The sequence below is a fragment of the Rattus norvegicus genome, chromosome 15 (assembly GCF_036323735.1).
Source record: "Rattus norvegicus strain BN/NHsdMcwi chromosome 15, GRCr8, whole genome shotgun sequence".
NCBI lineage: Eukaryota > Metazoa > Chordata > Mammalia > Rodentia > Muridae > Rattus > Rattus norvegicus.
In genome coordinates this window covers 30,706,802-30,718,830 of record NC_086033.1, presented here as the reverse complement: position 1 = coordinate 30,718,830, position 12,029 = coordinate 30,706,802, and the positions used below count along the sequence as shown (strand labels likewise).

General features: G+C 42.0%; 1 pseudogene and 1 gene segment (V, D, J or C); both read right to left on the bottom strand.

Annotated features, from left to right (window-relative positions):
* Positions 1-5,467: 5,467 nt before the first annotated feature.
* LOC134482108 (T-cell receptor alpha chain V region 2B4-like) lies at positions 5,468-6,182 on the bottom strand (annotated as a pseudogene).
* A 2,567-nt stretch (positions 6,183-8,749) lies between these two features.
* On the bottom strand, positions 8,750-11,506 carry LOC102555589 (T cell receptor alpha variable 9-2-like). The segment is given in 2 exon segments: positions 8,750-11,253; positions 11,372-11,506. Coding segments are annotated over 2 exon segments (408 nt in total).
* Between the last annotated feature and the right edge of the window lie 523 nt (positions 11,507-12,029).

The following is a 12,029-nucleotide window of genomic DNA, read 5'->3' as shown; positions in this document are numbered from 1 at the left end:
TAGTCGAAGAACTCTCTCGGCGTTGGTGTAAGCAAAGAATGTGGAGGAAAAAGAAAGCAAAGGTCCACTGTATCTCAGCCAGCAATTCCTACTCAGGGCATTGGGCTTGTTGAAATACAAAGAGTAACATTTACTCAACTGCCCAAGATGTTCTGTTCCTTGGTTTCAGGATGACAGCCCCTCAAACTTGAAGATAGTTTCTTACATCACAAGCACAAAAAGCCGTTACTTTCTTAGCAGGAACTCTGGTGTCTCTGTGGTCTACAGGAGGCCACTTGCCCTACCTCATGAGCAGTTCCAGGCCTGAACCTCATGTACCAGTCCGGCACCTTACTTTCTTTCACTGATAGCTGCAGTGCAAGCTCCTGAAGCTTCCCCTCAGGAATTCATTAGTTGAGGAGTCAGGAAGCAGAGCTGTCCTCCCTATTTTCCCTGTGGATCACAGCTTCTTCAGTTTGAAAACCGATTTGTGAAGGGGTCAGACTTGGCTACATATTCTGTGCTGCAGAAGCACTGCCAGAGCTCTGAGGAGAGTTCAGACGGGTGCAGGTACACTTTCAGGGTCCCATGTGGTACACATACCTGGACATGAGCCTTCTAATGCCTTCCCATCTCTCTCATCTTGCCGGGATTAGTCCATTCATTCTTTAAGAACTGATATGTTTCCACCTCCTGATCTCCTGAGGAGAGCACCAGTCATCCCTTTAGAAAGAGTCCTTGTGCATCTTTTCTCCCTCCACACTTATATAACATCCATTCCTCTTCTTCAAACGTCAGAGCAGTGTCCTGTGCTTCCCATTTCTCCAATCAGTACTTGGCATTCTTGAGTCCAAATACTTAGTATTAGGTATTTTAATACTGAATTAAGAAGCTTGATATTATCAGCATCAGTAGTCCAGTTTCTAAAATGTATATGCCCTTAGCTCATAAAATATGCCAGAATGTCTGAAAATGAGTAAATATGTAATATATAAATATCAGTGAGTATGACTGGTGGCCAAATCCGTAAGGTGTGAGATTCAGCTTGTAGAAATATGTTTCAGAGCATAGCATGACCAGTTTCTTCCAAGAACCCGGATGTATCAGTGCCTCTCAGAATTAAGAAAAATAAAGATTCTTCTGTAAGGAGCCACTTCTCTAGGTCCCTAAAATTACACAGAGCAGGCAAAATTAGCTCCAAATTGTTTATGTCCCAGATTTTACACAATTACCAAACGAAAAAGGACTACAAAGATTCTACAAAATTCAACTTGGAGTATTATTGAAAAGGATAATGGGACAAACGGGTTTGCTCACAGTTATAACACAACAGACTGATAACGGTGTAATTGACTAAATTTTTTTCCCTTGGTTTTCTATTTCTGTGTTATAAGTAATAGTATATAGGTTCTTTTCATTTTGTCAATTACTTTGGGAATTTGTTAATAAACATTCACTGTATAATATTATTGTTTAAAGAAACTACAAGGAGCCCTCTCTGGAAAGTATATATTGTGAATTTATTGGCATTTGTGTCCATTTGATTTCATGCTTTGCATGAAAACAATGGGCATGAGCACTATATCCCATACCTTTTTCATTTTTTATTTTTATTTTTGAGACAGGGCTTCTTTGTGTAGCCCTGGCTGTCCTTGAACTCACTCTGTAGACCAGATTGGCCTAGAACCCAAGAGATCCATTTGCCTCTGCCTCCTAAGTGCTGGGATTAAAGACGTGCACCACCACCACCCAGTTCATATCCCTGTTGCAAAGAAAGAAAATAGTGACAGTGTTAATGCAGATTCATTAGAGTTTGTCCTTCTGTATACAATAGCTTAAGTCATACTCATGCTATTCTGAAAACTTTACCAACAGAAACATCTATGATACAAGGATTTGCAGAATATTTTATCCCACTTAGTCCTCAGTTTGCTGAAAATTATAAAATGAAAGCTTCAAATCAAGGAAGATGTTCTATTGTAAGTTAGTCATCTAGGTAATTTGAAATAGTTATTCAAAAATGAGGGAATGTGTTATATCAGATTAAAAAGGTCTGCAATGGAGTCAAACAATCTGTAAAGTTAAGAATCATAATAGGAGAAATTATTTTCCAACTGTTCTCTGTCACAGGGTTAAATTGAAAACAATAACAAAAGAAGTTACACAATTAATAACAGACAGAAGATGCGAACAGAGAAGAGAAGAGTCAAACAGCCAAGGATGTGGAGTGCACAGTGTCGATAGCCGGTGGAGGAATGGAAAACAAAACCAGGGTTAGGCGCCAGGTCACTCATCCCATTAAAGACCAGGCTGAGGAGGGAGTATGGTGAACGGATTCAGGAATAGTGAAGGGAATATAAATAAATAGAGCCACTGTGGAAAGTCATGTGAAATGCTTCAGAAAATCAAAATCATAACTACTGTTTATCCCATGTCTGGAAGCCCACTCAGAAAACATAGTTTTACACACACACACACACACACACGTTTATGGTATAACACGGTTACACATGCACATGCACATGTATGTAGCTCTCTCCAGAGTAGATCACATGTAGAGTCAAGAAGATTATTTTCAGCCAAAAAGATGACCAAAACTTAATTACTTTCAGCAAAAAAATAGAAGTGAAATGAGACAGGTTGCCCAAAATAAACAAATGTCCCATATTCTTCTGCCTAGATGTTAAAAAAAAGGTCCCTGTGAAAACATCCTAATTGTTGCTGAAGACTGAGAAGTATTGTATGGGGTATGTGTAAGGGAGATGATGTATGATCAGTGCATACTGTACACATTTATGGAATCATCTCATTGAACATTATGTAAAACAAATGTGGTAATGAAATAAACATTAAAAGCAAAAAAAAATGTTATTCCTTTGTCTAAAAGAAAAACTCAACATCTCAAAAACACCAGTTTTTGAAAACTTCTCCACAGAAAGCCCAGTCTGTACAGACTCTGAGTAGTTTGGTTTCTGAGTTCTGATGTAAGTACTCAGCTCACCATTCTGGCATGAAGTCGGGTGCTCAGTGTCTACGTGAGTGGGCTCAGCTGCTGACCACTAAAGCTCCATTTATGAAGACAGATGGCCCACTCTTCTTTCTGACTTCTGCTCATAGCTTGATAACTCCTGCCACACCCTCAGCACTGAGCTGCACAGTTCCAGAGACATGAAGACTGCTCTGCCCAACGTTTAAGTTTCTTTAATTCAATGTTTACCATGACTCACTGTGGAGAAGGAAGGAATCAAGTTAGTTACTGAAAGGAAAGAAGGAAAGAGGAGGGTTGATGGTCCTCAGGCCTCTAGTACTGTGATGCTAAGCATTCACAGATGAGCAATGCAGATTATTGTCTATTTCACTCAAATGACAATTAACAAGTAGCCCAATATCAATTGCTTATTTATTCAAATTGTTGTCAAGGTCATATACAAACATGTAGATGAAGAAAATAAAAATTAACCACTTCGTAGCTTGTGATTCCCATTGACACAGACATTACTAGAACAGCACTTGCCACAGTGAGTGTTTGTGGTTTCTGGGGCTGGGCTCAGGCATTTGCAAGGTGACAGCCAGATGTTACAGGAAGTCTGTGTGTGCTCATTTATGTGATGGTGCTACAAATGGAACTGCTGGCATGTTAGCCCAGCCGATATCAGTGATCTGATCCTGGAACACTTTTCCTGTTCCTCGTACAGACAGCTACTAAATACTTGCAGAAGGAAAATGTGTTTGCTTAGAGAAGGACTGGATAGTCCTCCCTATGCAAGTCTGACACTCAGATCACCCTGAGTTTTCACTAGGGAAGGAAAGAAATGACCCTGGAAAGCTGTGCTCCAACCACCACTGTTGTGGTCACCCCCCAGCCCCCTACACACACACATGATTAAAACAAAATAAAAAATTAAAGGTCCTTGGTGATCAAACAAAAATCATTAATAAAAATAGATCGTATCTTTTTTCTTTAAGAATCATAATTGACACCTGTTATTATGCCTTGTGACAAGCTAGTAAATGGCATGTGGCACCTTAGACTACACTGAGTGTGTAGGATCTCAAAGGCAGCTCCATTAGGGGGTGGGCTGCCTATCAGTCTGTTTGTAGGCACACTAATTTGGTGTTTTGTAAGCTTCTTGTATGTTTATGGGAATCTCTTTAGGTTAGGTTGTTGAAGATATTTTCTGGGCCTTTGAGCTAGGAATCTTCTCTTTCTTTTAATCCTATTAGTCTTAGGTGTGACCTTTTCATAGTGTCCTAGATTTCCTGGATGTTTTGTGCTAGAAGCTTTTTAGATTTAGCATTTTCTTTGACCAATGTGTCAATTTCTTCTATTGTATCTCCTGTGACTGAGATTCTCTTGTCCATTTCTAGTATTATGCTGGTGATGCTTGCATCTGGGTTTCCTTTTCTTCCCTAGGTTTCCATCTCCAGGACTCCCTCCATTTGTGTTTTCTCTATCGCTTCTATTTCCAAAGGACATGAACAGTTTAATTCATTTCCTTCACCTGCTTGATTTTATTTCCCTGTATTTCTTTAAGGAATTTATTTGTTTCCTCTTTAAAGGCTTCTATCATCTTCTTCATAAGATTAGGTTTAAGGCCATTTTCTTGTGTTTTAGGTGTGTTAGGTATCCAGGGCCTCTGTAGTAGGATAGCTGTGTTCTGGATGTGCAATATTTCCCAGGCTTTTATTGATTGTGTCCTTATGCTGGCCTTTAGCCATCTGGTTGTCCCTGGTTTTGGCAGGCCTTGTAGTCCCTGATAGTAACAGGTCTCTGGGACTGCACGTAGAACTTAAAGTCCCTAATGTCTTTGAGGTTACAGATAGAGCAGGTGTCTGGGGGGCAGTAAGCTTCCAGTGATGCAGGCAGAGTTGGTAGTCCCTGATAGCTTCAGGCCTCTGGTTGACCTGGGTAGCCACATCACCTCCAGGGATGCAGGCAGAGATGGTGGTCCCCAATAGCTGCAGACCTCCAGGAATGTGTGTAGAGATGTGAACAAGAAGTTGAAGCATATAGGGGATGGAGCAGACCTCAAGGCTGCTGGGTTTACAACAGGGGACCAGCAGGGAGGTGATTGGATCATGGGAGTTTCACCTGGTTGTCCCAGATGACAGCAGGCCTCCAGGGAGTCAGAGCTGTGACTCAGGGAATGAATTACAGAAAGGAGAAGTCAGAACGTGCTCTTTCTACTGCTGGGTTTGCTGGGAGGACTGGAGCCAGGCAGGGAATTAGGATAGGAATGTCACCTCCTAGTCCCAAGTGGCTCATATGTGTGTATCTTCTGCGTTTTCTTTCTTTTAAATTTTTATGTGATTGATTGTCTTCTAAAGATATATATAGAGAACGTAGGTATAATATTTGTTGTATGAGGAGGTGGAGAGAATACAGAAGAATAGGAGGAGTTCAAATCATGATCAGAATAAGAATATAGTGTATATATTTTTTCAATTAAACTGAAAAATATTTCAGCCATACCAATATTGTGCTATGCATCGTCAGAATAATAAAATAGTATCCCTATAAGCCAAACCCTTATGTGCCTCCCAATTCCCATTGCATATGGAGGACAAAGAGAATAAGCAGAATCTCTCCCCTTTACATTCTGAACTCTAGCTCAGACCATGTGGAAGCCCAGTAAATTTAGATGCAGGCTGCAGGTGCCAGGGGATCACTGTGCGCTCGCTGCACAGAGGTAAACTGCAGAGTCACTGGGCTGAGAGTCTGTGATGTGCAGGGAAGCACGCAGGCTGGCTCTATTGAGGTGAGCTGTGAATCTGCCTTCTTTCTTGTTGCCATTGGAGAATATGGATATCAGCATTTTGGGGCCTTTCCCAGGATGCTGCTGGTACCACCAGAAGGACTGGGAAGCACTGTCGCTAAAAGTGCAGTTGAGAGAGGCTATGGCTCCCTCTGAGACACTGAGTGATTCTGGGCTCTGCTGCACCTTCTGCTGGCTGCTCACCCCTGTGAGGAAAAACAAAGGTCAGACAAACTGAACTGGATACATATGGACGTTAATACTCTAGAATAATTTTAAATAGGCCTCCCACCTGCTTTAGTTGCAGCATGAGAAAAACAGTATTTTTACCCTCCAGGCTAAAATGGGCAATATGATATACTGTATTTTTATCTTCCCATAGAAACGGCCAAACTCACCACTCAGTTGAAGCCAGAGGACCACTAGTGAAACTCATAGAGGAGGCATTACTGTTTTCACTGAAGATTCGCACTTTAAGCACAGCACACGGGGTGGCATTTGGGCAGTTCAAGTTCTTCTGCTTGGAGATGCACAAAAAAGAAAAACCCCAAACTGTTCATCCAATCAGAAAGTAGATTCTAGTTTTCACTGCTACATCAAAAGCCTTCCTCCTCTCTCTAAGCCACCCTCTAACACACACACACACACACACACACACACACACACACACACACACACAGGACCATATGAGACAGTACCTCTGGGTCTTTGTGAAGATACTGCCCTCCTGTAGGTTCACCTTAGTGTCAGATAAATACTTAAGCCCAGATTCTTCTAATGTGAAATATTAAAATAGGTGGTGACTTAGTCAGGTGAGAAGACGTTCACTCATGTTTATCTATGTGTGTGCTTATGCATACGTTTTTCACCAAATGACAGCTTACTTTCTCAGTTAAAATGTGTCTCCCTAGTCAGTTTTCCATAACATTTCTAAAGTTTTTACAATTAAATAATAGTTGATGTTCTTTATTCTTGGTGACAGCTCATACACTCCTACATTATCTCCTAATTATCAATTTTTAAAGAACATGTAACTAGAGAGCCAGCCAAAAAAGGATACCCCAAAGGAAGAAAGGGGCTCACAAGAAGAGAAACAGAAGCCCCAGACTGAGGAGAAAGAAGAAAATAGGCAGCTGTCCCAGCTCCTGAGGAAGAGATGGGTGAGGGTGAGCAGGCATTGGCTGCTGAGCCCAAGGCCAAGGCCCCTTTTGCTCACCTGCCCAAGAGTACCTTTGTGGTGGATGAGTTTAAGCATAAGTACTCCAATGAGGACACCCTCTCTACCATATTTTTGGGAGCACTTTGATAAAGATGGCTGCTCCCTGTGGTGAGCTGAGTACTGCTTCCCTGAAGAGCTCATTCAGACCTTCATGAGTTGCACCCTCATCACTGGAATGTTCCAGTGATTGGACAAACTGAGGAAGAATGCCTTTGCTAGTATTATCCTGTTTGGAACCAACGACAGCAGCTCCATTTCTGGCATTTGGGTCTTCTGAGGCCAAGAGCTTGCCTTTCCCCTGAGTCCAGATTGGCAGGTGGATTATGAGTCATATACATGGCGGCAACTGGATCCTGGTAGCGAGGAGACTCAGTCCCTGGTTCAAGAGTACTTTTCCTGGGAGGGGGCCTTCCAGCATGTGGGCAAAGTGGTCAATCAAGGCGAGATCTTCAAGTGAACATGTGTTGCCAGTCGCCTAGCTGCCTGCACCTACCCTTCAAGGGAGATGGGGGTCATTAAAGGAAACAGAACATTGAAAAAAAAAACAAAGAACATGTAACTAGATAGGCTATAGGACTTAGAGAGAACCTAGTATTATTATTAAGTGGACTTAGCCTTAGAAAGCCGCTTAATGGCATGTTGTGATATCCACAAACCAGTACGCCACAGAACCCTCTCTAGAGAAGCTTCTTCTTACAGTAGGGGGCAATTAATATAGAGACCCCCCACTGGTCAATGTGCAGAGAAGAAAAGGCTTCGGAGTGCTCAGTCCTAAGTAGGACATCTATACCCTACCGCTCCCATAAGGACTCAAGATTCCTCACAGGAAAAGGAATGGAAGAGCTGTAAGAGCCAGAGGTAATGGACGACTTCACGGAAACAAAACAAACCAGGTGCATGTGAACTCGCAGCAGATGTGACAGCATGCATATGACCTGTGCCAAGCTCAGCGCTGACAAAATTCTTGTACGGAAGATGGGAGGGAGCAAAAATCGCGATTCTTACCAGAAACTAGCATTTGATAGCTGCTGGGAGGAGGGGAGTTAGTTTCTTTAAAAAGGTGTGGTTCCTGGTATATGGGCCACACAGCAGGGCAGATTCTACAATTAATAGTAGTTCCCAACATATGAGAGAGAGAGAGACAGAGAGACAGAGAGAGACAGAGACAGAGACAGAGACAGAGACAGAGACACAGAGAGAGACAGACACAGAGAGACAGACACAGAGAGACAGAGAGACAGAGAGACAGAGACACACAGAGAGTGAGAGCGACAGAGAGACACAGAGAGAGAGCTAGAGACAGAGAGAGACAGAGAGAGAGACAGAGACAGAGAGACAGAGACAGAGAGACAGAGACAGAGAGACAGAGACAGACACAGAGAGACAGAGACAAACACAGACAGAGACAGAGAGACACTGAGAGAGACACAGAGAGAGACAGAGACAGAGAGACAGAGACAGAGAGACAGAGACAGACACAGAGAGACAGAGACAAACACAGACAGAGACAGAGAGACACTGAGAGAGACACAGAGAGAGACAGAGACAGAGATACAGAGAGAGACAGGGACAGAGAGAGAGACAGAGAGACATAGACAGAGAGACAGACAAACACATACAGAGACAGAGAGAGACAGAGTGAGAGACAGAGAGAGACAGAGAAAGACAGAGAGACAGAGAGACAGAGAGACAGAGAGACAGAGAGAGGAGTTGGGCAGGTAGGGAAGTGAAGTGGATTTGGAAGGAGTTGGGGAAGAATGAATATGATTAAGCTATGGATAAAGTTGTATGAAACTCTCAAAGAATTAATTAACCATTTTATTTAAATTAGTTTTAGTATAAACTCAAAAATCAATGAAAAATATCAGATATCCCTTTCTTCGGGTCCATGTATCCTTTGGGAAGCTTCTACAGTGGTAGGTTTCCATGGAACTTTTTCAGTCTTTGGTGTTAATTTCCCTCCCAGCAACCACTTCTCTATCCAATCTCCCTCTTTCCCCATTTAATCATTAATCCATTCTGTTTTATAGTTCCTTTTTAAACATCTTATGTTGATGCTTCTCTCAACCTTTCCTTGAAACCACTCCTTCCCCCCTGCCAGCCCACCACGGCCCCTTTGTAATTTTAGGTCCTTTATGGATATTCCAAATGGAACACACATATCTAAATTCAAAGCTAACATGTACAGATAAGAGCAAACATTTTGTGCTATAACTTTCTCCCTCAGGACTCTTTCCATGTATCCCAGAGAGTATGGGTTTGCATTCATCGCGTTTTAGGACGTGATTCATTGCTTTAATCTCTTCTGTCCTTTAACTTTTCCCAGGAGTCAGCTGCTATTATCATGTCTTTCCTTTTGTTTGTGATTTGTGGCTTCTCTCTTGCAGATTTCAAGAACCACTTTTGTTTTCTATATTTCGTTTTGTTCCCTGTAATACATGGGAAGTTTCTTTTCCAGTGTTATCCATTTGGTGTTCTTTGTACCTCTTAGACCCAGATGGGCATTTCTTTCCTTGACTTTGTAACACTTTGCTCTGTGATTCCCTTAAGTTAGGTTCTAGACCCTTGAACTTGAGTTCTTTTACTTCTGTGCTCATAATTCACAGATTTGATCATTTCAGTGTCCCAAAGTTGGTGAATAGCTGTTCAAAGGATTTTACATTCATCGTTTTCCTTGATTGAATGACGTCTCCTTTGTCTTTCAGCCTTGATAGTCTCTCTTCTGTGTGATCCACTATGCTGGTGGGGCTTTCCACTAATTTTTTTTCTTGGAAGAAAAAAAAAGTGTCTCCATTTTCTTTAAAGGCTTGATAAGATTTTGAGCTTTTGCTGATAATTGACTTTTGTATTAAAATATTAAAATAATTAAACATTTTAAATCTTACCTATGAATACATCCTCTGAATTTTTATTCAGTTTATTTAGTTTTTCACCTCTAGCTTCAGTTCAGCTTTTTAAAAAATATATTTGTAATTGAAATAAAATTACCCACTTCACCCTCCTTCACATCTTCTAAGCTTCTCAGAGTTACCATCTCTCGAACCCTCCTGTCCTCAACTCTCAAATTGATAGCACTTTCTCTCATTATTATTGTTACAAGCATGTAGTGTGTGCGTGTGTGTGTATGTGTGTGTGAGTGTGTGTATATGTGTGTGTGTGAGTGTGTGTGTATATGCGCACAAATATACACAAATAAAACCTACTGAGTCCATTTTGCTTTTCGTATGGCTTGAGGAATGACTGACTGCTCAATCAGTTAATCAATAAAAGTCTCATCCCTGGGAGTGACTAATTCTACTCTTCCAGTTTTTATTAAAACAGGGGTGTGTGGGGAGGGTGGTGTGGGGGTGTGTGTGCGTGCGCACGCGCAATGATAACATATACATGAGACCACAGTTTTGAGGGAGCAAGGGGACGCTCATGGGAGGGGTTGGGGGACCGAGAGGAAGCAGGAGTGGTGTCATTATATTTACTTTAAAAAAAGAAAATGAATGACTTGGCTCAGCTGCCCCTGAGGTGCTCAGTCCTTCAGAAGAATCTAAGGCCTTGTTGAGATGAAGCCTTCACTTCATCCTGGGACTTCTGCCGCCATACTTTCCAAAGACAATACGCAGAAGCCCCCTTTCCTGGCAAACCCTGTTGCCTGCAAATACAAAATACAACTAGTTTTACCAGAGCTGTGGAAAGAAAATTTGGAGGACAGACTTCATCTACTGTGAAGAGCAGAGAGACCACTTCCTTATTCACAGAGCTTTGCTGTGAGGCTCCTTTCCCTCTGCACGAGGTATTTTTGCATCGGATTTTGGTTTAGTCCCAGTCAAGACCAGGGTGAAAGTGTCTACTTCTTGTTCTTTCTCTTGAGGCGATTCGTGTAATTTTTGTGCCAACCAGAGAAACCGAGAGGCACACAGCACAAAGAGGAACCAGATCAATCCCAGAGGCTCAGCGGTTAGGCCTCTGCTTCTCAGAGTTTGTGCTCAGCTCCCTCTGTGGTTTCTGCCACTGTGTCATTCAGAGCACAGTAGTACACGGCCGAGTCCGACGCTTGCACTGAGGCTTTCTGCAAGTGGAAGGACGTGGTTTCTTTATCATACGTAGCTTCGAAACCTCTGTTGCTTCCCTTCTCGTTGGCCCTTAAGACTCTAAAGAGGAGCTGTAGACCTTCTCCGGGATACTGCACATACCAGAACAGAGCCGGGTCCCCTGCGGCTGAATAGTTGCAGTGTATAGTAAGAATGTCCTTTTCTGAGAGGACGACTTGACCTTGCGTCTGAGTTACTGAGTCTCCATGGGCCCTTGCTAGGGAAGAAAATGGAAATCAGCTATGAATGTCATTAAAGACAAAGCTCTGGGATGAAGTTAGGGCTCGAGATTTTTCTGATATAAAAAGGTGACGGTTTCAAGTCACGTTACTTACTGAGGATGAGGAGCATCACAGCCAGGAGGCCCTGAGAAGAGTCCATCTTTAGAGACACCTCGACAATGTTCATGGTCCTTAGATGTTGAAAACACAGAGAGAAGCGATTAGTCTAAACTTAAATTCATACAGGAAATGCTGTAGTGTTGGGATGCTCTGCCCTCTGGTGGCCAGAGAGTAAAGAAAGTTAAATGGAGCAATATTTGCTAAAAGACACAAAGAACTCTTTGAGAGTTGAGAGATCTCCTGTACTTCAAAGGTCATGTTTTCTCTCTTCTAAGAGAATGGCAATTTTACGGAATTTTTAATTTAAGTTATCCAGGAGAGAAACCACACTCCATAAAAAATACTCAATATTTCTAAATTTCAGGAAAATGGAAGAAGCACAAGTTATTGAATCCCACGGAGTGGCCTGAATTTTTGGAAAAGGTTCCCCTCTCCCTTGAAACATTTCCTCCTAACATGAACAAGCCGGTTTACGTGAGCTATGTCTGCAGAACAGACTTGACTTTCTGCCTTCATCTGCACTGGGCTTCTCTCGGTGTTTACATTAAGTTCCTAATATATATTTAAAATATAAATCTCTTTCCTTGCTTCTACTAAGATAATTCTGAGATGAAATGTAATAACAATAGACATTCTTCTAGTTTCCTGTTAC